At 35.5% G+C, this 25369-nt stretch overlaps 3 protein-coding genes across 3 annotated transcripts in view; 1 reads left to right on the top strand and 2 right to left on the bottom strand.

The window, feature by feature from the left end:
- aff4 (AF4/FMR2 family, member 4) overlaps positions 1-2097 on the bottom strand; it is a 46651-nt gene extending 44554 nt beyond the window's left edge. The window contains exon 1 of the mRNA XM_058757871.1: positions 1765-2097. The gene's annotated coding sequence lies outside the window, so the exon portion shown is untranslated. The remainder of the gene's footprint in view (positions 1-1764) is intronic.
- A 1139-nt stretch (positions 2098-3236) lies between these two features.
- Positions 3237-7604, bottom strand: zcchc10 (zinc finger, CCHC domain containing 10). The gene is made up of 4 exons (XM_058758307.1): positions 7507-7604; positions 7137-7298; positions 5029-5073; positions 3237-4009 (listed from the first exon to the last, which is right to left on the bottom strand). Exons 1-4 carry the CDS (start codon positions 7545-7547, stop codon positions 3769-3771), a joined length of 489 nt encoding a protein of 162 aa, XP_058614290.1. The 5' UTR covers positions 7548-7604; the 3' UTR covers positions 3237-3768.
- A 2645-nt stretch (positions 7605-10249) lies between these two features.
- Positions 10250-23900, top strand: hspa4a (heat shock protein 4a). Its single transcript, XM_058758306.1, has 19 exons — positions 10250-10587; positions 12240-12297; positions 12385-12525; positions 12651-12773; positions 13557-13656; positions 13967-14100; positions 15428-15672; positions 15832-15908; positions 16002-16153; positions 18403-18509; positions 18591-18724; positions 19646-19827; positions 20135-20227; positions 20815-20970; positions 21361-21486; positions 21576-21683; positions 21778-21897; positions 21991-22152; positions 22966-23900. The coding sequence occupies exons 1-19, from the start codon at positions 10481-10483 to the stop codon at positions 23161-23163; spliced, it is 2523 nt and encodes an 840-aa protein (XP_058614289.1). The 5' UTR covers positions 10250-10480; the 3' UTR covers positions 23164-23900.
- The last annotated feature ends 1469 nt before the right edge of the window (positions 23901-25369 follow it).

Raw genomic sequence — 25369 nt, 5'->3', positions numbered from 1 at the left:
CTTTACATTTTTTATTCAATCAAAGAATCCGAAAAAAGAAACACGGTTTCCCAAAAAAAAAAAATATTAAGCAGCACAACACTGTTTCCAACACTGAAACAGAATCATGGGTAATGTAGTTTTCCACCATGAATTCCACTGATAAACATGATTTTTGAAATTATGCAGACAAATAGCATATACTATTGATTAACAACTTCATAGCTCACAGTAGGTCTGTCTTTAAAGCTTTTTAAGTTAATGTTAAAAACCAATTCCCCTACGGAAAAAATAAACAGATTTTCACTTCTGGAACCTGACTGTTGGACTGTATGGAAGCTGGGGTTGAACCATTGCATTGTGGGATACAGTAGCCAGCACAGTGCATTCTGTTCACTTTACTTTACTGAAAAACAATAGGTCTTCTTTACTGTTATAACTCACATAGCTACCTTGTGCATTTTATACTCGCATACAACAGCCACTATCAACATGAACATTTATTTGCACCCAATTTTTCCACGTAGCACTGAAGTGGTGCTCTTCTCTACGTCCAGAAAAGCAAGATGCTGATGCACTCTCGCATTGCCCTTAGGACTGAGAATACACACTCCTAATCACTAAACAAACACCCTATGAAGTCCACTTTGCAGGGCAGAGGAAACTGGAACACACCACAAATGCAGAAGGTTACCAGAGTATTCAGTGCATAAAGATAATTTGCATACTACACAGAGCATGTCTACTTTATACCACAGTAAGCAGTAGTACGCAGCTCCAAACGCAGCCTTGTTTCTGCTCTAGCTACTGACTTTAAAATGGCCTCCAAACAAGGATAATGCAATAGATTTGCCCTTAAAAGTACATGGAGTACGCACTAAAGATGGTACATCAGAAAACACATGCAAAGAATACATAAGAACACTGACAACAGGCAAGAATTACTCTCAAACATATCACACCTAAACAATCATTTTATTTTAAAAGGTTAATGCCAAATAAAATGACTAACTACAACCAAACGTGCCAAGTATTCACAACAGTACCAAGTCTGAACCGAATTGAGGTGATCTTTTTAAAATCTATTCGACAAGTTACTAGTGTTTACATTTTGTCAAGTTGGTGACGCCAAAGCTACTTCAGCGGAACGTGAAACATTGTTACGTCGTGACGTCCGTCGTTTAAAGCACTAACGTCAGAGTCAAAAAATTTAAGTCTGGAGTCAAAAGTTCAACGAATATAACGGTAATATATACATTTAAATAAAACAAACAAAAAACAGTAGAGCTACTGAACCGGTCAACGAGGTGTGTTTACTTCACTCTCCCATTAGCAATTAACGAAGTGTAGATGGTGGCAAAACTCCGCGAATTTAATTTAAACCAAGTTTAAATACGTTGAAATTACGTAAAAGCTAATTTCTAGTACTAAACGTGCCAAAAATGGCATCGCTACATCTGAGGGCGCTAGATATGAGGAAACGTGTAATGATGATACGTTTGCAATCACGGACTGGCCTCGATAATTCTGATCGAAAATTTATAGTAAATAAATAAAAGGATGTTTCTAGGAATGCTTTGTCTAGTCGATGTGTTCAGGATTGGACAGCTCGCATGTTAGCTAAACACTTTAACACACACACACGTAGAAAGAGGAACAACGCTAGCTCTGCTTCGTTAACAACTTGTAACAATTGATCTCCTGAATAAAGGATCAAATGTTACTGTGTGCGCGTAAGCGTGGGTCTTTTCAATTATGTAATCGCCCGATTTATGGCCCACTTACCTCTTGGCTTCTTTTAGGCCCGAAGCATTCTAGCTATGAAAGCCTTTCCCTTTGTCTCTGTCCGCTTCCACACTGATCTGCTGTCGCGTCCCAATAAATGTGTCACCCACCAACAAGAAACACGAAAATGCTCTAAAAGACACAGCTCGTTTAAGTGAGCCATACCGCTGAGGGTCGTCTGCTCGTCATGGTTGTGTCGGACAGATTTTTCCAGCAGATCACGATCATTTTCGGGAGATCATCGCGTATCTGGCTGATTTCGGCTTCGTAAACTAACCTGGTCACGTGACGAGCGCGTCCTCTCAGAGAGGGCTGCGTCTCAAATCCAGAGTGCAGACTACCTAGACAGCATTTGTTCAGCGACGCCTCAGATTATTACTATTATTATTATTATTTACGATTTCAGTTTCTACTATGTGTCTAAAAAGCATTAAATACCTATCAAAAGGCGTTTGCTTTTAATTGTTGCTCATTGCTACGCAAAAGTGAACGATTTTATATAATTTAATAAATCAGATTTTTTTTATTTATTCAGGTAATAATCTAATTACTAAATCGTTGGACTACGGTATAAACATGATGTAAATTCTGTTTTTTTTATTAATTTTTTTAGGGCTGTCAAATCGATAAATCGCGATTAATCACATCCAAAATAAGTTTTTGTTTACATTATATATGTGTGTGTGTACTGTCTGTGTATATTTATATGTATATATAAATACACACACATACATGTATTTAAAAAATATATTTACATTTGTGTATGTAGGCATATATACTGTGTATGATTTATATTATGTCCATTACTTAAATATATACATGTATGTGTGTATTTATACACATATAAATATACACAGTACACACACATATATCATGTAAATAAAAACTTATTTTGGATTTGACAGCCCTAAATTTAATAGAAATAATTACTTTGCCATTATATGTGACCCTGGAGCACAAAACCAGTCTTAAGTGTCAATTTTTCGAAATTGATGTATGGTTTGTTAGGATCGGACGATATTTGGCTGAGATACAACTATTTGAAAATCTGGAATCTGAGGGTGCAAAAAAATCTAAATATTGAGAAAATCGCCTTTAAAGTTGTCCAAATGAAGCTCTTAGCAATGCATATTACTAATCAAAAATGACGTTTTGATATATTTACGGTAAGAAATTTACTAAATATCTTCATGGAACATGATCTTTACTTAATATCCTAATGATTTTTGGCATAAAAGAAAAATTGATAATTTTGACCCATACTATGTATTTTTGGCTATCGCTACAAATACACCCCAGCGACTTAAGACTGGTTTTGTGGTCCAGGGTCACATATTTGTGCAGCATACTATATATTTGTAAATGCATTTTTATCAAGCTGTGTTTAACTATTAATTATTATCTGCAGTGCTGTGAGTTCAAAGTATTCTGATCATCCATTGTTTTTTATTAAGGAGTGTGTAAAAATATGGCTGCAAATTAAACATTTTGTGATATTTTTTAATGAGACGTGTTGCATTTTCAAGAGATTATTTAATATCGCTCATTTCACATTTACATCATATCCCATAAAAGGTACATTTCTTTCTGTAAGAAATCAGTTTATTTCATAAGACCACATTAAAATGAAGACCATGTTAATACTCCTCTACGTCTGCCACAATTCCTACTTAATGGTCATTCTTTAAAAACAATGCATTTAAGGTCAAAACGATGCAAAAGAAACCAACTGAATGAATAAATCATTGCAGTATTTTAAACGCTTGAGACACCTCTACACTCTCAAGGAGAGAAAACAAAGTTGTAAATAAGCAAATGCAAGAGTGGATGTGTTTGATTTTCACATTCTGCAAAAAATGATGACAATATACATACATATCTCTCAATTTCTTTACATACATGACTTCCCACCCTACTCTCACATATTCAATAGCAGTGTGTTCTCAGTACTGTCAATGATGTATATGACACGAGTTCTGTATTTGACTCAGATTAATTGGACCCTCATTTCTTCTTTTTTCTCTTCTTTGGAGGGCCTTGATCAGAACTGCTTGAGGAACCAGAATCAGAGTCAGAACTGGAGGAAGACGAGGAGGAGGAGGAAGAAGGGCTGGAACTGTCATCGCTGTCACTGCTACTGTCTTCAGACGAGGATGAGGAGCCCGAGGAATCGCTGCTGTCCGAGGAAGAGTCATTGGAAGAGCTGGACGAATCACTACTGCTGCTGCTGGAACTGGAGGAGGACCTAAAAGGAAACAGCATGTGCTATAAGTGCTACTTTACACCACAGCGCCCAAATCTGTTAGTTATTTTTATATATATATATATATATATATATATATATATATATATATATATATATATATATATATATATATATATATATATATATATATATATATATATATATATATATATATATATATATATATATATATGTGTGTGTGTGTGTGTGTGTGTGTGTGTGTGTGTGTATGTACTGTGTACAATTATTATGTATATATATATAAATACCCAGTATATTTTGAAAATATTTAATATAAAATATGATATAAAATATGTCTATATTTATATTCATATAATTTAATTATATATAAATATATTTAAAATATAAACATTTTTCTTAAATATTTACATGCATGTGTGTGTATTTATATATACACAATAAATATACATAGTACACACATTACGTAAACAAAAACTTTTATTTTGGATGCGATTAATCGTTTGACAGCACTAATTGTTAATAAACATTGTTTGAATAATCTGTCATTATTATGGTATAAGTAATCAATTATAACAACTGATAATAAAAAAAAACAATCAGAAATGAACCCAACTATAACATTAGTTCAAATTATTACACTGTTAAACATTTCTTTAATTCAAATGTGCCACTTTTGTAATTATACATCTGAATCAAAGGGCTCAAACTTTGAAATCATTTCGAAATCATAAAAAAAAAAAATCATCATAATAAATATAAAGATGAATGATATAAAGAGGAGTATGATCAAAGAATCTGACTCATTGTTTTGGGCAAAAATATACTATAAATTTTATAGTCGTTCAAAACACTTGTAAAACCCTACAAGAGCAATGAAATGAAGTTCATACCAGACCTAGCATGCAACAAAAACATTACTTTATTGGTTCCCTCAAAGTAATATAACATTTCTAAGTGCATACTATGCATCAATCATGCATTAATCATAACATGTTTATACAGAGAACACTGGCGTTCCCAAAAAGACAGTGACTCACCTTTTTTTCTTTGCTTTTTTCTCACTGCGTGGTATTACTCCAGCACTAAAAAGTGTCAAGAAAGTACAGTTGAAATGTGACTGAGGCTTTCAGGTGTTTAACATGACTAATAACACAACGCCCTGCATCATATATTCGCTGAATCAAATCCGATACTAGTTTCCTACTAATTCAGGGTGCTGATTCCAAAAATAGTGCATGTTTTCCTCTTGTCACACTTTCTCATAAGCTATGATGCATTTTGTAGCATTTTTGTATTGTCTTGTACTGTCCTTTAATCCAGTGGTTTTCAAACCTGTCCTGGAGGCACCCCTGCCCTGCACATTTTGTACGTCTCCCTTAACAGACACACCCAGTTCAGGTCTTGCAGTCTCTACTAATGAGCTGATGAGTTGAATCAGGTGTGTCTGATAAGGGCGACATACAAAATGTGCAGGGCAGGGGTGCCTCCAGGACAGGTTTGAAAACCACTGCTCTAATCAGCAGAAAAACACCACAAAGACATGATTCCTGTCTGAATCTGGGCCTATAGGTTTAATTCTCAGCCCATCTTCACACATCTGAATCATTACTTTATGACTAATCCTGATTTCATGGCCAGAATCACAGCCAGTGACAGACGATAATGCAAACACACAAGCCAGATGTTTTCTGCTATATTCAGACAGCCACAGATTTTATGGGAAAAAGCTTTGTTAAATGTATAAAATTAAGTATTTATAAAGTTCATTAATTGGAGCATATATATATATATATATATATATATATTTATTAATGACAAATTGACTTTTTTTGTTATTTTGATAAGATTTCTATATATAGGAATGATTCTTATTTTGTGATGGAAAGCATTTATTAATATATTAGAGCTCAGCATTGTCAAATTAGGTAATATTAGGCCTTTTTTGCAAATCAGCATGAAAGAAATGTAAAATTCAGGGCTGTGTAGGAATTATTCAAAAACAACTAGAACTAATAAACTTGTCTATATTGATTGTGGTTGTCCGTTCTATCCACCTTTTTCCTAACGAGGCTACTGCGTTTTAAATTATGGGAGGCACTTCCGGTTTGGGATCATAAGATTGAAAATAATCCTTATCCATCATTCTGACTATTTTCAGTAGTCAGGAGAATTACGTTACGTTGGTATATTAATGTGACGTGATATAACAACGATATCTATAGAACAGCTCTTTTCAGCCCGCTGCATTATTTTCCTCCTGATTATTTTCATGGTTCCTTTGTATTCCGCTGTAAGTAAATGAAGAATAGACAACATATGTATAGTATAGTAATGGTATATTACACTGTGCATTTGTGGTCAGCTCTCTTGATTTGATTAACGATATAAACCATGAACAATTCCCTGGAATGCACTAAGAATCTTTCATTTTTCTCCCCAAATCCTCACGTCTCTTTCCAGGTTTGTTTTCACACGGATGCTGTAAAATCTAATTGCTACGAACTATAGACATACAGTACTATAATGATGTTCCGTATTATTGCTGGTATCTTGAAAGTAATTTATTAATGCTTTTACACTTTTAGATTTCCTTTTAATGATCAATGGCTGAAGGGCGAGTATAATAACGTCACCTCATTGTACCCAGTTTTTGAAAATGCTTATTATTGCAGTCATAGAGCAAACCTTTTGCTGATTGTTTACAGTGTAGACGGAAGTTACTCACATAATTTGCGCAGGAAAAAGGTGGTTTCAAGCATTACATGCAGTGTACAGTTCTGCATTCAGCGCTTTCGCCTTTATTTATTTGATTTGTTATTTGACAGACAGTCAAAAACTGCCCCAGAATTAGCTACAGAGCTAGATTTCATCTGCTGTCCCTGGGCAGGAGACTACCAAAACAATTTATATTAACAAAAACATCGGTATAATACCATATACAATAAAATCCCCCCCTTTAGATGTCGCTGTCCGCATAAAGACCGTAATTAAAACGCAACAAAAACGACACTATTAGACATTACTTAACTTGAAATATTGGTAATACATAAGCGAGTTATTATCATCGAAGGGTCTTGATTTATAAATTAGCGACTCGTACATTCAATATTGCTACTCGTGTGTTGTGTTTTGTTGCGTTTCTTACCCCAAATCATCTGAAGGATTGTTCTCCTTGTCTTTTAGTCTCTTTTTCAACTCAGCTGTCCTGGAAGGTCTATAAAGATACTTTCTTTTCCCAGAGCACTCATAGGACCAGTGTCCATATTCCAGGCATTTCTGACAGCGAACATGTTGTTTGTTTGCCTCCCTGCAGGAATAATGAGAAGCCACATAGTAATCCATTAGTTCAAGAAGATAAACACAACAGATAGCGTTTGCGAGTTTTGCTGGTAAAGCCTCGAACTAAACGACATGAAACTTCATATTAAAACAACACAAACTCAAATAGACGACTACAGGGATAATTAACACAATGAATACATGTAAAAACTCGTATATTGTGTAAAATAACTCACGCTTGTCTTCGAGCGATCAATCTATGCATGGGAGTCGCCATTTTGAATGCGCTCGTGCGAATCTGACTTCCGGTTTAAGGTCGAGCCTGGAAACATAAAGCGTGCCATCTAAAGCTTCGGAGAGTCTTCATCTGTCTATTTTTAATTTAATTAGTCTATCTGCCAACACAATCTATTTGGTCTATTAACATGTATTACACGTGGTAAACCTCGGCATCTGTGGTGTTACACAAACGCTTCCTTTTCACTATAGTTGTGATTTTCATACACAGAAATCGACTTCAAAAACTAAACAACCTCTGAGAAAATACTTTTTTTTTACATTAAAAATTCAGAAAGTCAGAACAAATGGTTTCCGATTATATTGTGTCGTGTGTTATAGGCTTATTATTGTGTTATTATTTCGTAATTATAGTCGTACAATGTCATTATCATCTGCAAATTTTAAATTGAGAAGCCATTGAGATACTACTATAATTTTTGTTTATATTTTAAAATAGATATTTATAATTTTAGTTAAAGTTTTAGTATTTTTATTGTGTTTTGTCATGTCATAGTTTTTACTTTATTTAGCTTTAGTTATTTTAAATGTTAAAATATTTTAAACTATTTTCAGAAAATGAGAAATACTAGCTGAAATAAAACACATTTTTATATTGTTATTTTATTTTAGCTAATGTCTATTTTATTTCAAGTAATACACACGTTTGGTTTGGATTTTAGTTGAAGATAACCCTGATGTAAACTCATCCTTTTTTCTTTTTCTTTTTTTCATTAATTAACCAATGAAATAACAAATATAAATACATTATAACAGAACATCAAGAAATATAACAAAGAACAAAGATAACAGCAGGAGAAAGAAAACTCAATTATAACCTAAATAAAGCGATACATAAAAGGATAATAAATAATTAAGATGGGAGAACAAACACATATAATAATAATAATAAAACAGATTTAGAAAATCAAGTAAGCAAATTAATAAATAAATCCAAAGTAATAATTTTAAAGGGAAATCCTGAAAAAGGCACAACAAGTGTTTTCCTCGCCTTAGTATTTTCTGACATACAGAACATTTATTGTTGCAACTCTCTAAAAACACCTTAAAATGCAGCTTATTATTAGTGAATTTACTTTTGGATATGATATGTGACCCTGGACCACAAAACCAGTCTTAAGTCGCTGGGGTATATTTGTAGCAATAGCCAACAATACATTGTATGGGTCAAAATTATCAATTTTTCCTTTATGCCAAAAATCATTAGGATATTAAGTAAAGATCATGTTCCATGAAGATATTTTGTACATTTCCTATCATAAATATATTAAAATTTATTTTTGATTAGTAATATGCATTGCTAAGAACTTCATTTGGACAACTTTAAAGGTGATTTTCTCAATATTTTGATTTTTTTGCACCCTCAGATTCCATATTTTCAAATAGTTGTATCTCAGCCAAATATTGTCCGATCCTAACAAACCATACATCAATGGAAAGCTTATTTATTCATTCCCTTATGACTGGTTTTGTGGTGCAGGGCCACATATTTGGCTAGGAGAAGTAACTTAGTAGATTTATAAGATAAAACTCTTTATCAGAATTTTAAAAAATTAAAAAAAACTTGCACTGATGTAAATGCATCTTTTTTAATTTCTTTTTATTATTAATGCCAAGGTACCAAAGATAAAAGTACAGAAAATATCAACATTACGTACAAAGAGGTGACATTACATGCAAAGCACCGTTTCTAGATGTATGTAACAATAAGTAAATAATCCAATACAAAGCTTTAACAAAATAAGTTAAAAAGATGAAATAAATGAACTGTTTTTAAGATTCTTGGAAGATGAAATATTTGGATACACTGTTGTACCTCTATTTTAAAAACAATAAATAAAGGATTTAGATGAGTGAATTTACTGCGGTGAATATGTAATAATATGTTAATAATAAAATATTCATTAATTTGATCTTTTTGTATGTTAAAGAAGCCAAACAGTACATCCCTGAACACATTGCGATTGATAACATTAGAGAATTCAATCCAAAATATCTGCGTGTCAGCTTCATTAGGGTCACCACAAAAAGAACAGCTTGTATCTATATCTGATTTGAACCTTTTCAAAAACACTTTAAAATCTGTGTAGTAATTTGAATGAGATGTCTCTAACCTTGTTAGTTATTATGTATTTCGAAAACAGAGTGCATTCTTTTTTCCAATCAATATGATCAACAACAGTTGTTACAAGCTCCTTTTGAAAAAGCGTTACGTGATGAAGGATTTGACAAAAAGCATCATTTTCCCAGTGTTTCAAAAGGGTCTAAAGACGTAGGTAAAGTGCTGGGTGATCTAACAGAGTCCCTTAAAAGCAAAATCGAATTTAGGCTTCGTAACTTAAAATAAGACCTTCTGAGTTAAATAACTGGGAAACTATCAAAATATGTTTCTCAAACCAATTACTGAAAAACAAAGATTTTCTCTTATATAGGCCTTGAAATGAATGAGTATGAGAAATTGTGCTCAAAGATGAATGACCATGCAAGTAATGAAATTTAATTTCTAAAAGCAATATTATAATTACAGATCAATAGGAAAGGAAGACCACCTAAAATTCCAGATTGAGTTTGGATTACACAAAAATGTAACGCGTCTATCGCTTTCGATTGGCTGGATTTGTCGTCATGGCGCCGTCACTCACGGAAAGCGCCAGAGTCATCTAGAACTCTCGAACTCTCGCGATAAAACCGTTGACTCCGGCGTGAACTCGTCCAGCTTTTACCCGTTGCTCGTAGCAGTCAGCCGGTCTGCATCAACTTAGTCAATGGACAATCGACAACTATGAAATCGCGTTAAACACGACTTTTAGGAATACCAACCTCAACCGCGCTTCTCCGTGACCGTTATATATATTTTTTAAAAAGACACTTCTTGCTAGTATTCAGTATTTTAGCCGGACTGTAATTGTGAAGATGTCAGTGGTGGGATTTGATGTGGGCTTCCAGAGCTGTTATGTTGCTGTGGCCAGGGCCGGTGGGATAGAGACCGTAGCGAACGAATACAGCGACCGATGTACACCGTAAGTCAAATACTTTCGTTCTGCTTTACTCTTGATCTTTTTTCAGAGACCGCATGTATCGTAAAATGGACCTGTCACAATCCGTTCACGCGCTGACATCAAAACTAAGAAGCGCGGAACGTGAATTTGATCTAAATCATGTAGAACTAGTGAAGACATGCTCCCCTTGCTGTAGCATCAGATTACAATTGCCTGTGATTATGATGCTCTGCCTTGCAGCTTCGATTAGGATGATGGATATTTCTGTAGGGTGTATTTGGCAGCGGTTTTTCATTGTGATGAGAGAGTAGTGATTAGGGAGAGCGGTTAGCTGCATGCTACAGCGTGGCTCGCGCTGCTGTGACGTCACGCCGGCGGCCGCAGGAACATTCTAGCACATTATAATAAGGCCGCTCGGAAACCCGACAAACATAGCCGTTTATTACACATTTCTACTTATTGTTATTCAAGTATATCACTTAAGCATATACATGACGTGTTGTTTAAAATATTAACTGATGTTAAATGATAGTTTCTTTCTGGTGCACCCAGGAAATGTCTTGCGAATCTGAGGTAAATCAGTGTAATTTACGTTGGATTACTACATTGTCGTAGATGCTTTCCTGCTGTAAATAATCCACTGAGCAGAACCTCAAAAGGTTATGAATCTCAAAAACACAGATCTCAGGCATTTCGTTAACTTGATTTTAATAGTTATAAAATGGTTTTTGGGAATTTTAATAATAGTGATGTTGTATATTAGAGAATGCTTCGTGTTATTACTTTATTAAAATGCTTTAAAAAATGTGTTTACTTTAAAATGATGATATGCCAGTCTAATGAAAGAGTATGAATGAATAAAATTTTATTTCAAACAGTAAAAAAAAAAAAACACAAAATAAAATTAATGCAAAAAAGTGATACAAAATCAATGAGAAAATTATTTTGACATCATACTCAACCGTTCGAAAAGGGATAGGTAGAAGCCCTAGGCTAGTACTAGTTAAAGGGATAGTTCACTCAAAGACTAAAAATATTGTGAATATGTCCCCACCCTCAGGCCGTCCAAGATGTAGATGAGTTTGTTTCTTCATCAGGTTTGGAGAAATGTAGCATTGCGTCACTTGCTCACCAATGGATGCTCTGCAGTGAATGGGTGCCGTCAGAATAGGAGTCTGATAAAAACATCACAATAATCCACACGACTTCAGTCCATCAGTTAATGTCTTCAGAAGTGAAAATCTGCATGTTTGTAATAAACAAATTAATCATTAAGATATGTTTAACTTCAACATACAAGTCCATAATCCATAAAATTGACTTTTGGTGCAACGGTTTGAAGTTAAAATGCCTAAATGATGGATTTGTTTCTTACAAACATGCCATTTTTTACTACACAAGACATTAACTGATGGACTGGAGTGGTGTGGATTATTTTATCAGCTGTTTAGAGGACTTTCATTCTGACGGCACCCATTCACTGCAGAGCATCCAATGCTACGTTTCTCTAAAATCTGATGAAGAAACAAACTCATCTACATCTTGGATGGTCTGAGAGTGTGTAAACTTTGTGGTGAGCCATTCTTTTAAGGAGCATGAAGTTAAAGTTTCTAGAATAATGATTTATTAAGATCATTTTAAATTGATGTGTAATGATGATGTGTCCTTTTCAGTTCATTCGTGTCATTCGGTCCTCGTAATCGATCGATAGGGGCAGCCGCCAAAACCCAGGTAAATGTTTATTTATTTGAAATAAGTGAGAAATGCGTTGCATGTATGGAGAGAAGTTGTAATGGTACTTTCTGTTCTCACAACAAGGTGGTCACAAACTGCAAGAACACTGTGCAGGGTTTTAAGCGATTCCATGGCAGGGCGTTCAGCGACCCGTATATTCAGGCGACAAAGTCCGGCCTGGTCTTTGATCTCGCTCAGATGCCGACTGGAACCACTGGTATTAAGGTAAGACTAATTAAGCAGCAGTGATCGGGTCGAATAGACACGTGCATGTTTTAACAGCTGCTGTGTTCAGTTGTGTGATTCAGATGTGGCTATTTCACAGTGCTTTATGCCGTCCGTCCACACAGGTCATGTATATGGAGGAGGAGAAGGTGTTCAGCATTGAGCAGGTCACTGCCATGCTGCTGACCAAACTGAAGGAGACCGCTGAAGCTGCCCTCAAAAAACCTGTGGCGGACTGCGTCATCTCTGTACGCCTGTTCTCTCTAAGTATACTTGAAATATTCACTACAACTGCATAATGCATCTGTAAAATGCAAAGAGCTGTGATAAATGAGGCCTTCAATAATGTCGTCATATACAGTATATGCACGATTGCATGGCAGATATACCAAATATTTCAGAATACCAAAAGTAATGGTATGGTGTAAACAGGGTTTACTGAAACTCCAGGACTATTGGTAGATTTTTAAAATTCTTGATTGTTTTATTGCCAGAAATCTAAACTCTATTATTGTCCATATATTAAAAGTAAGAGATATAGTACATAATACTATCGTACTGTGTGCATGCATTACACTTTTGTAAAGCAATGCGTGTGTACATATATTTATATATTTTTATTATACACACACACACACACAAATGTATGTATGTGTATATATATATATATATATATATATGTTTGTGTGTGTATATGTAGTCTCAAATGTAATTTAAAATAGGATATATGAATATGTACATATACAAAGTATACTCACGTAAGATGATATATACTAGCAAATCTAAATCTGCTAAATGCAACCATAAGGTGTGAAGATATTAAGATATTATATATAATAATATTGATTATATGTAAAGGTGCTTTGAATACATTTGACTTAATTTATGACAAATGTCACTACCTTCACCTCACATCAGCGTTATTTTCAGAATATCGCATTATTATTCAAGTCTTGAGTGTTTAGCTGTTGTAGTTACTGTGTAATGAATGTGAGTAGTTATTGTTTTTGTGTTCTCACGCTCTTGCATAGGTTCCCAGCTTCTTTACTGATACCGAGAGAAGATCAGTCATGGATGCTGCACAGATCGCAGGCCTTAACTGCCTCCGACTCATGAATGACACCACAGCAGGTGAAATACTTACAATACTTACAGGATTTAGTTCACCCAAAAATGTAACTTCTGTCATTGTTTATGCCAGATGTATCATGTCATATTCTCACTTTCATGTCATGCCAGACCTCTATTAATTCTGTGGAACACAAAGAAAAAGATATGCTGAATATTTGAGCTTTTCCTTTTCCAACAAAACGGATATGGATTGTACAGCTTTGGGCTCCCAAAACATTAAAAATACAAGCAAATAAGTGTTTCCATATGACTCTAACTCCACGTTTAGTTTTAAGAGATTAATGTGTTCACGTGTGAACTGTAATTGTAGTTGCACTGGCGTATGGGATCTACAAACAGGACCTGCCTGCTCCTGAGGAGAAGCCCAGGATTGTGGTGTTTGTGGATATTGGCCATGCTGCTTACCAGGTCTCTGTGTGTGCCTTTAACAAGGGGAAGCTGAAGGTGAGGCTTTTCTCTCCACATACTTTATTATGCACATTATGGTGCCATTTCTTAATTGTCAAAACATTAATATTCAGGGCAGGGTTAGGTTATTACTGTTAACTAAATTTTTAACTATTACAACATGTTTGTTAATTGAAATAAACCTACAATAAAGTAAAAAATATTAGATGGAAAAACGTATTTCAGTTAGTTGCCTAAACCGATTTTATTTATTTATTTATTTATTCATTTATTTTAAGTTGAAGCACTAAAATAACTAACTGGGGGAAGAAAAAAAACCCTAAAGCTAAACAGAAACTAAAACTAAAATAAATTAAAAGCACATAACAAAATTACAAAAACAATGTACTAACATTAAAATAAAAAAATAAAAAGTATAAAAATAAAACTTTAAAACATTAACAAACTATAATGATGTATATATGTGACCCTGGACCACAAAACCAGTCTTAAGTGTCAGTTTTTCGAAATTGAGATTTATACATTATCTGAAAGCTTTCCATTGATGTATGGTTTGTTAGGATCGGACAATATTTGGCTGAGATACAACTATTTGAAAATCTGGAATCTGAGGGTGCAAAAAAAAAAATCTAAATATTGAGAAAATCACCTTTAAAGTTGTTCAAATGAAGTTCTTAGCAATGCATATTACTAATATCAAAACTTCATTTTTGATATTTACAGTAAGAAATGTATAAAATATCTTCATGGAACATGATCTTTACTTAATATCCTAATGATTTTTGGCATAAAAGAAAAATCTATCATTTTGATCCATACAATGTATTTTTGGCTATTGCTACAAATATACCCCAGCGACTTGACAAGTTGATTAGTGAGATCAACTATAGTTTCATTTTCTATATGCTTTTATAAATTTAGAGGAAAAAAGAGATTTCAGAGAATAGCTTTGAGGTGTAATTACTATAAAAATGATTTGAGAGCTGGCTCAGCAGGCTGCACGAGCTCTGATGACGACACGGTTGACAGCTTTTGACATGCGCTTCATGTTTATTCTGGCACCTTCGGTCCTGCGAATGTTCACAGATTTGGACTTTTATCGCAGTAAAAACTGATTTTGTGTAATCTTAATGTGCTGTGTGAACCAACACATAACCTATTCACTGAAACATGATTCTGTTAATACATGTCACACACACATAATTTTGTGTGTTACACAGTGTGTGTGTTTAAATATTGGACTACACAGGCATCTCGACTGTATTATGTATGACTTTCTAAACACCATTAATTTTTCTAATGTTTATATTTTTATGTAGACAAATGCTGCTTTTTTAATTTTTTGGTCGACTGATTAACGTAGGTTCTGGGTTCTGCGTTTGACCCGGAGCTGGGTGGTAAAGACTTCGATGAGGTGCTGGTCAAGTACTTCTGTGAGGAATTTGCGCAGAAGTACAAGCTGGACGTGCGATCGAAGCCCCGCGCTCTGGTGCGGCTCTACCAGGAGTGCGAGAAACTGAAGAAACTCATGAGTGCCAACTCCTCAGACTTGCCGCTCAACATCGAATGCTTTATGAATGACATCGACGTCTCCGGCAAGCTCAACAGGTCAGTAACCGCATGCCACAGCTAAACTGGGCGCTCGATGTCAGCGGCGTAAATTAAGCACTGAGCTGTGACGGGGAAATGTTTGTGCATTATGATGTCAGCGGGTTAATTGGTTAAAATGCCACGTCTAATAATATCTTGATGACTCTCTTGTTCCAGAGCCAAGTTTGAGGAGTTCTGTGCAGAGCTGCTGGCCAAGGTGGAGGCTCCGCTGCGCAGCATCATGGAACAGACCAGTGAGTACAACAAGCGCTTTTGCTTTTAGCTGCGTGCCTTTCCCATCAAGCAGCGATGCAACAGCAGTGGTGTTTTTTCCCTCCTATAACCAGGAATGAAGAAAGACGACATCTATGCAGTGGAGATCATAGGCGGCGCCTCCAGGATTCCAGCCATCAAAGAGAGAATCAGCAAATTTTTCGGGAAGGAGTTGAGCACGACGTTGAACGCGGACGAGGCTGTGGCCAGAGGATGTGCACTGCAGGTTAGTTCTTGGACATGAACTTCATTTAATGGCCGATGCCAACATCTTAGAGAGCAGGGTGGCCCATGGCTGATATGAAGTGGATATATATCACACTAATTAAAGGGGTCATATGATGCGATTTCATGTTTTCCTTTGGAGTGTTACGTAGATGAGATCCATAAAGTCGCAAAGATTAAAGTCTCAAACCCAAAGAGAGATTCTTTTTAAAAGTTAAGACTTGTCCACGCCTTACTAAAATGCCTCATTTAATCACTCCCCACAAATCTACGTCACCGTGTGGGAAGATTTGCAAAACACCGCCCAAATGTATACATAGCTTTTATTCTCGCTGTAGTATTGCTGCCGCCGCCACCATGTCATGGAAACGCTGTGTGTTTCTAAATATGGTGAATGGCGTAACATTTCCATCACACGCTTGAGGTATTCAGCCAATCACAACACACTGGATAGCTGGCCAATCAGAGCACATCTCGCTGTTCTTTGTAAAAATCGACACGATTCAGAAAAGTGGGGCAGAGAGTAGTGTTGTCACGGTACCAAAATTTCAGTATTCGGTACCGATACCAGTCAAAATCCACGGTTCTCGGTACCAATTTCGGTACCACATGCTAATTGAAAAAAAACATACTATTTTTAATAAAGTCAAACAAAAATAAAAATGTAAAAAAATCAATCCCATTCTTTATACTTTATTTAAATTGTGTTTCAAGTTTTTCTGCAAATAACAAAAGTATGAAAAACAGTAAACAAGTTTCACCCAAATTTAATTTGTCTTTTAATTAATTAAATTTAAACACATTGTATTGTTTTGGTAAATAAAGGGGATTTACTATTAAAATTAAAATATGGAAGAAATATTGTGTGACAACTTAAAAAAAAAAATTAAATAAAAATAATATATATATAAAATTATATTTCTGGCACAATGTCTTTAAGATGAACTTTTATTTTGACGGGTTGCCGTGAATACCTTTACATTTCTGTGTAGCTATATGATATGACGCTGGTTTTACTCAATGAAACAGTAAAATGCTCGCAAGGGGACTCTCAGAGCAGTTCTGTAGATGTTGTTTATGTATTTATGTCCTCATTGAGACGGCAGATGATGAATCACCGCAAGCGTCAGGCGCGCTTCAGTGTATGTAGTAAAAAAAAGAAAAAACCGCGCGTCTCTGCCATTCATTCACTCACTCACACAGAGACTCGCAGAACATGCGGGATTCATATTTGAATCGACTTTTGCAGCTTAATATTTACAGATACTAGTCCACGTCGCGATTTGATTTAAGTGCAATTACCTACTTTTGATTAATTCATCCAAACTTTGACAAATTCCGTGGCATTCCGTGCTAAACTGTAAATTCCGTTTTTATAACTGGATTCCGAGATTCCGTCCGCGTTTTCTGCATCGCAGAAATCATAGGGCAGTACGCGTCAAGAACCGGGTTGACCGGGTACTCGGTACCACCGGTACTTAAAAAAACCTGGTACCGTGACGTTTTCACTTTTTTAGTACCGACTTGGTACCGAAGTACCGGGTCTTTTGACAACACTAGCAGAGAGGATGGTATGTGGAAAATAATGTTTATTGGACCTTAAACCATGTAAACACATTGCATTACAACAAATACACAAAATAATGTAGCAATGTCATATGACCATATGAATGTGATATTAAAGGTAGCAATCATAATGTATAGCAATTGAAGTAATTTAATTAATATTTTTTACATAATATTTACTATATTATATCATTTGAGTTCTTGCCAAATAAAGTCAATCATAATAAATAAATATAATTTCTTTATTTTTTTTTTTTTTTTTGGTATTTATTTATTGCTCCTTATTAATTCCAAATAGAGTTTATGAATGTTTTTTTTTATAAAAATATGTATTATGTTATTTCATGATAAAGTAACTTTATTTTAATGGAAACATATTTTCGCTGTTAATTATGTGAGACAAAAGAACAGGAAAGGTTAAACTTAAATGATGTGCTTTTTAAATAATAAAATTTTTATTTAACCATTAAAATAGAATCCAGAAAAATGAATTTTGTTAAAAAATAAAATGGATTTCATAGGTGTGATTCTTTATCCACAGAATTGTGATGATAATGACTTCTGTGATCATTTGTTCCACCAGTTCTTTAATATTGCTTTGCATACAGAGCTCATTTTTCTGCTGCTTCTCATAATAACTTGTAACTCATAATGTGTTGCAAACAAATCTTTATTGTTCCTCAGTGCGCAATCCTGTCGCCCGCCTTCAAAGTGCGTGAGTTCTCCATCACAGACGTGGTTCCCTACCCCATCTCTCTGAAGTGGACCTCAGCGGCTGACGAAGGCGTCAGGTGCGTTCTTGGTTCTTTGTGTGTCATGATTAACTCTCTTGGTTCACTCTTTTAATAGTCACATTATGTCTTGCTCTGCAGTGATTGTGAAGTTTTCCCGAAGAACCATGCTGCACCCTTCTCTAAAGTGTTGACTTTCTACCGGAGGGAGCCTTTCTCTTTGGAGGCCTACTACAACAATCCCAAAGAGCTGCCGTATACTGATCCTACCATAGGTATGTTGGGAATGCCTCTTTGCTTTTGCTTAGCACTAAGTACTAGTCTACACATGTCCGCAAACAAACAAATAATATTCAGAGTTTAAATGTTTTACTCTAATAAAGTGTGAAAACAAACAAATGGGTTGCATTTTATTTCACAGCATGTGCACTTGTACATGTGTAACAGGACTGTGGAATAGATGTGCATTTTATTGTGGTCTGCCTTAAAGTTACACTGAAATTCATTCACATGACAGCTCTGCTCTTATAAATCAAAGGTGACATGAAATCAGATTTATTTATTTTTTTTAACATTCAATACTTTTTTTTTCTCAAGCTCCTGATCTTACTTTGGGCATTTAGAGCACATTATTCACTTGACTTCTTTTCTTTTCTTTTCTTTTCTTTTCTTTTCTTCAATCAAAATGTATTAATTTGTGTATTCTTAACCCAATCTTTTCCTACCCAATTTCTCCCTTCCAGTTAATTTTTTGAGATGCACCTGTGTATATATATATATGTGTATATATTTTTATTTATTTATATTTGTTTATCACTAAGAAGGTCTGCTCACAGATTTAGTCTCCGCAAACAGCACCCTGTGAACGAATCACAGTAGAGATCACTAAACTCCATATATTTATTTCCTCCATAACATACTTGTTTGTCACTATTTTCAGCATGGTTGCCAGGTTTGGAAGATTAAGTAAAACACTGGGCAGAAAAAGTATCCATCTAAGAGACTGGATACATTTTTGAGGGTTTGATCTTTTGACATCTGGCGACCTCAGTACCAGAGGCTCAATACCAATGCAAGATAATGGAAGTGTCAAATGAAAATTAAACCAGCGAGCCAGTTTCACAGGCAATTATGCTTAATCGAGAAAAGCAGAAATCATGATTATGATTAATTGATTCATTTTTGCCTGTCCACAGGCCAGTTTAAGATCCAGAAGGTGGTGCCTCAGCCGTCCGGCGAGAGCTCCAAGTTGAAGGTGAAGGTGCGTGTGAATGTGCACGGGGTCTTCAGTGTGTCCAGCGCCTCCCTGGTGGAGGTTGTGAAATCTGCGGAGGGAGAGGAACCCATGGAAATGGACACTCCAGCCAAAGACGAAGAGGTAAAGTCATCCCTAATGGTTTTGTCTATCCCATGACATCAGGGCATCCACTGGGCACAGAGCCTAAAAAGTCGCAATTACTGTTTTTATTTACTTTATATTCTGTGGTGGAAATAAGCTTCCATACATTTACACTTGTGAGATGCAAAAACAAAAGTTTATAAGATCATTCAAAATGATTGTGAGTTTGGGTTAGTAGGAGCTCCTCTTTGTTCCATACACATGTTCAACGAGAAGTTTGGAGTGTGTTTGTGACCAAAGTCATTTATGAGACTCTGTGAACATTCATTATATTTGCTCCTTAAAGAACAAGATGCAAGTGGATCAAGACGTACAGAAGGCTCAAGGTGATGATCAGAAAGAACACGCAGACAAGAAATCAGACACTGAAGACATGGAGGTGTGTGAATACACTGGCACACCAACACCAGATATACAACATTTCAACAAAATACAAATGGATTGAAAAGCATGCATTTCCAATTGCAGCCTGCTTGTGGTACATCTAAAAATAGCCAAGGTTCATTCCTGTTGACAGACTGCATGCTTTTATTATTTTTATTTTATTGATATGAAATATAAAACTAATGCAAAAGAAATAGAGAGAGAAAAAAAGGACATATAAGCTGTACAATGCTTTTTAAAAATTGCATTTTTGATTTTATGTGCCCTCACGTGAATATTATACCATGCTTATGTTAGAGCAAACCTGAATTTTGCATTGGCAACCCAACACGGGACCAAAAGTGAACTGCATGGGTCCAAAATATACAGTATAATAAGAGTCATGCGATTGATTAAACAGACACATAATGCATTAGATTACTGCATCACTTCACCTGTTTAATGGTAAAACACAATTTGACATCAATAACAAAGATATGGGAGCATTTTTTCCCCTTGAAACCCATAACCCACCACTACTCTACAACACCTAATGTTTGCAATGGAAAATGGGAAATTCACTGTGACTATAATGACTTTTAGACTTCAGCAGAAGACAACAAACAGGAGGAGAAGAAGAATGAACCTCCTCAAGCCAAGAAAGCCAAAGTGAAGACAAAGATGGTGGATCTTCCCATCGAGAACAGCCTGCTCTGGCAGCTGGCCGGTGAAACGCTCAATCTGTTCATGGAGAATGAGGTACATCACAGTGTGCAAAGCACTTCAACTACACCACAGCGATCACTTTCTCTGATTCGTGTTCTGCAGGAGAAGCTAGAGCTGCACAATTTTCTGGTTTCAAACAGAGATCAACAAAATAATGTGTAATTTACTTATTAATGGCTGCAGTCTATTTAAAAATTTTGAATTAAATATTTAAGAAAAAATTGGTTTGAATGAGTAATACACTCAAATACTTCACTTGTTTCATTACTGGATGAATCAGCCTTTTGAACATATTTCAAAATGTGATGACTATATTTGAAACGCTGATTTGCATGATCCGGCAGGGCTTTGTCAAAGCTTTAACAGACACAGACGAATTGTCATTTAGAATATATTTCTGACGTTGTGTTTTCTTGCCTGTAGGGGAAGATGATTATGCAGGATAAGCTGGAGAAAGAAAGAAACGATGCCAAGAACTATGTTGAGGAATATGTTTATGAAATGAGAGACAAACTGCACGGATTGCTGGAGAACTTTGTCAGCGAGGCTGTGAGTGTCTAACGTGTATTTGCTTTCATTCATAAAGATAGCTATGCTTCCAAGTGATGGTTTTTATTAAGCAACGTCTTTCAATGCAGGATCGAGATGCTTTCTCCTTGAAACTGGAGGACACTGAAAACTGGTTGTATGAAGACGGAGAGGACCAGCAGAAGCAGGTGTACATCGATAAACTGGCCGAGTTGAAGGTAGATGAGATGTGTTACTGATTTGTTGAAATTTGAAACTGTTGCCCATTTAAAAAGAATGAAAAAATGAACAACCAAAATCGTTTGGTCCTAGAAACTGGGAGAGCCGATTCAAAACCGATACATGGAGGCAGAGGAGCGGCCAAAAGCACTGGATGAGCTCGGAAGGCAAATCCAGCAGTACATGAAGGTCGTCGAGGCTTATAAGGCCAAGGTAGTCGCTCATTAAGTCAAGGCACATTTATTTATATAGCCTTTTATACATTAGAGAATGGATGAATCACATTTCTGTCATCTCTTAACTTAGGATGAGCTGTATGATCATTTGGAAGAGCTGGAGATGATGAAGGTGGAAAAGCAGGTGAATGAAACCATGACCTGGATGAACAACACAATGAACCTGCAGAGCAAACAGAGTCTCAGTCAGGACCCTGTGGTTAAAGCCCACGAGATTCAGGCCAAAACAAAGGTACAAACTTCACCAGTATTTTGATTATCCTTATGGCTCAAAAGCTGCTAAGGGGTAGTTGTAAATTGTTTTTGTCAAATTAAATAATTTGATCAAACTTTGAAGATAGTGAGGAGATACTGATCAAACTACATTTTATAAAAATCACCGCATAAGACTGCAGGGAGTCCTCTCAAGATCATTCATTTAATAATTCATCTATTGCCAAAATTATGAAAGAAGATGAACAGAAAATGATTGTAGTTTGTGTATAAAAAACTCTACATGTAAATCGTTGTGTATTATGCTACCAAATTTTGCTTAATCGCAACATATAATCATTGCAGTTAACAGTGTTCACCGTCTGTTTGTATAATTTGTAACTAACTGCATGATTTTTACTGTACATTTCTGCCACTAATAACCTACTCCTATATATAATGTAGAAACTTAAAATTTTCTGTAAAGAATATGTTTGATTTTGGGGTGTTATAAAACACGCTGGAGATGTTCGAAATGCTTTTTTGTGTAGTTGATTACACTTTACAGAATGAAGTTAATTAATTTCATTGCGTGTCACAATTTAAGAGACTGGTATGTTTGGCTTTTCAAAAATGTTACTGAACGATGTCGCAAACTTGTTAACTTTTGTAAATTTAAGTTTACCAGGAAATGAGCACTTCGAAAAAGTTGTTTTTATCGTCTCTTGTAACAAAAATATTTGATTTAAACCCATGAAAATGCAGATCCTGCTGTAAATCACTGTTGTTTCATTACTACCTGTATGTCCTCTTGAGAACTGAGTCTTCTAACTGTGACTTCATCATTATACAGGAGCTGTATTCTGCTTGCAATCATATCGTCACCAAACCCAAGCCCAAAGTGGAGCCTCCAAAGGAGGAGACGCCGGCCGAACAGAATGGCCCTGTGAACGGACAGGAGGGTTCAGAGGCCCAAACGGGCAACCCAGAGAAGGGCCAAGCTGCCCCGGAAAAAACAGAGGCCAAGCTTCCCGAAATGGACATCGACTGAGTTGGCTCGGGCCTCTTCTGTGTCCGCACCAGCCTCTCTCTTATATGCCTCTGAGTTTGGATTCAGAAAAAAAAACAAAAAAAACATTTGATTTTGGTGAAGCAGGCTGCCCAGTTCAGTTCTCTTGCTGTCGGTGGCGTGTTTCTGTCTTTTTCGGTTTAAAAACAGGATACATAGAGATCCAGTCTCCCTTTTTTTTTTTTTTTTCTTCAGACAGGAAAAACATGTTATAGATATAGGACGGGAACCTGGTCTCTGTCGCTTTTTTAATTTTATTTTAATTTTTTATATATATATATCCACAGTTCCAGTTTCCCCGAAAAGAAGGCGGACAAGATTATCAAGTGGGACGGACTGGTTTAGTGCTGTTTAACAGATAACACAGTTTATTAGCGTTGAAGATTTGTTGCACAGACTAACTTCACAAGTGAAGTTTCTAACTACCAGATCTTGGTGAAAAAGCACTGAAACTGCTGAACATTTTCTCGAGGCAGAGGCATGAGATGCACTGTATGTCCAAGTAGAGTTGAGTTACTGTTATGCAGTATTTCGTTGTGAAAGGTGCGTCATTCTGTGTCGACGGCCTGCGTGTGGTCGCTTTTGGGTTTAGCCCTGTTTGTATGTTTTCCTTTTCTACTCTGCAGCCTGTGTGAATGGTGGAGACTAATTTGGTGTCCATTCCAGTCACAAATTATGAGAATAAACCATTCATTTTGGTATACAGTCAAAAGAACTTATTGGAATGTATTGGAATGTATTTATTGGATGTACTGTACATACCGGTTTACTTTTAGTGTAATTACAGTGTCAGTTTAGTGGGGTGAAATAAAATCATCAGGTATTTTGAACAACGCATCTGGAAAAAAAACCTTGATGTGTCACCAAAATACGATACGATTAAATGCATGAAATGTCAACAGGTATAGAAATTATAACATTGAGATCAGCTTACTACCCCGTGCAAAAGTGCATCATAAGCAGTCCTATATATACTGTCAATGACTGTGTGAACTTTATGAAATTTTCAGAAGTTTGACAGTAAAAGGTCTTCTGCAATATGAAATCGTGTTTCAGTGACCAGTGCCAGTATCTAGAGCCGATAGAAAGGTGACCGGTGGCCAATACAATATCTGACGTACATCCTTCTGCAAGGGCTGCATTCATTTTTGAGCGCCACGCCCACATCTCTACATCCAATCAACAACTGATGGATGGAACCGAGACCCCGCCCTACATTTTTATTTATTTTTTAATTTTTTCAGAAATTAATTAGTTTATTAGTTTGTCTGTGTAATAAGTTGAATACACTCCAAAGCACTTCTAAAGCTTGTAAAATGTGGCATTTTAATACTTTTTACAGTCAGATAATTACTGTCCTAAAGAAGGGATTTCAAAAAATAGTGGTGCCGATCCCATATTCTGAAAGCTTGGGGGGGGACTGATATGTTATGAATTGCGAGTTTATATTATGCAATTATGAGGAAAAAAGTCAGATGAAAAATTTGCAATTACCTTCAGTGGCGGAAACGGGCTTCCATATTGCTTGATAAAGCTAACTGAAATACTTGAAAAAATACTTAGAATTAAAGAAAATGCTTGTGTTTTTGAAGGAAACGTGAGTAATGCTGGATCTGCAACTAAGATGAGTGCTGGGTAGATTACTTACAAATATTACACAAAATGTTATTGATTACAGATTACATGATGAAAATTGTAGTTAGTAACGTAATAAGTTACTCATTTTAGGTCATGTATTCTGATTACTCTTTTATCTAACTTGTTTTAAACTCCCCATTAAACATAACATTGATATAAAAAAGCAAAGAGAAAATATATTCTGTTTTTTGGGAATCAACATCATAAAATGCATTAAACTTCACATTACACTGCGGTTTCCCAAACTGGGCTTAATGTAAGAATTAACAATTAATTAAAAAATATATACAATTTAAACACTTAAAAAAATATTTGATTGTTTACCTGCATGTTAATGTGACCATTAACCGACATCAGAGAACTGTAAACATGCAAATTGTTGAATTATTGGAATATTAACTTCCTCTGAGATATTTCAAGTAAATGATTTAATGAGTTCGGCTGACAAAAACGTTTGGGAATCCCTGCATTATATGAATAAACATTAATAAACATGGAAACAGCAATGACATTACAAGCCCAAAGTCTTCCAGGTGTGAAATGTTTTGTC

The sequence above is a fragment of the Onychostoma macrolepis genome, chromosome 21 (assembly GCF_012432095.1).
Source record: "Onychostoma macrolepis isolate SWU-2019 chromosome 21, ASM1243209v1, whole genome shotgun sequence".
Taxonomy (NCBI): Eukaryota; Metazoa; Chordata; class Actinopteri; order Cypriniformes; family Cyprinidae; genus Onychostoma; species Onychostoma macrolepis.
The sequence above is the reverse complement of the archived record's forward strand: the minus strand, read 5'-3'. Positions and strand labels throughout refer to the sequence as shown.

Coding starts and splice junctions, on each gene's coding strand:
- zcchc10 (XM_058758307.1), bottom strand. CDS start 7,547: ATGGCGACTCCCATGCATAGATTGATCGCTCGAAGACAAGC. Junction 7,299..7,506: donor TTGATCGCTCGAAGACAAGC/GTGAGTTATTTT, acceptor TTATTCCTGCAG/GGAGGCAAACAAACAACATG. Junction 5,074..7,136: donor AATCCTTCAGATGATTTGGG/GTAAGAAACGCA, acceptor GACACTTTTTAG/TGCTGGAGTAATACCACGCA.
- hspa4a (XM_058758306.1), top strand. CDS start 10,481: ATGTCAGTGGTGGGATTTGATGTGGGCTTCCAGAGCTGTTATGTTGCT. Junction 12,298..12,384: donor GGGCAGCCGCCAAAACCCAG/GTAAATGTTTAT, acceptor TCTCACAACAAG/GTGGTCACAAACTGCAAGAA. Junction 16,154..18,402: donor CCAGAGGATGTGCACTGCAG/GTTAGTTCTTGG, acceptor ATTGTTCCTCAG/TGCGCAATCCTGTCGCCCGC.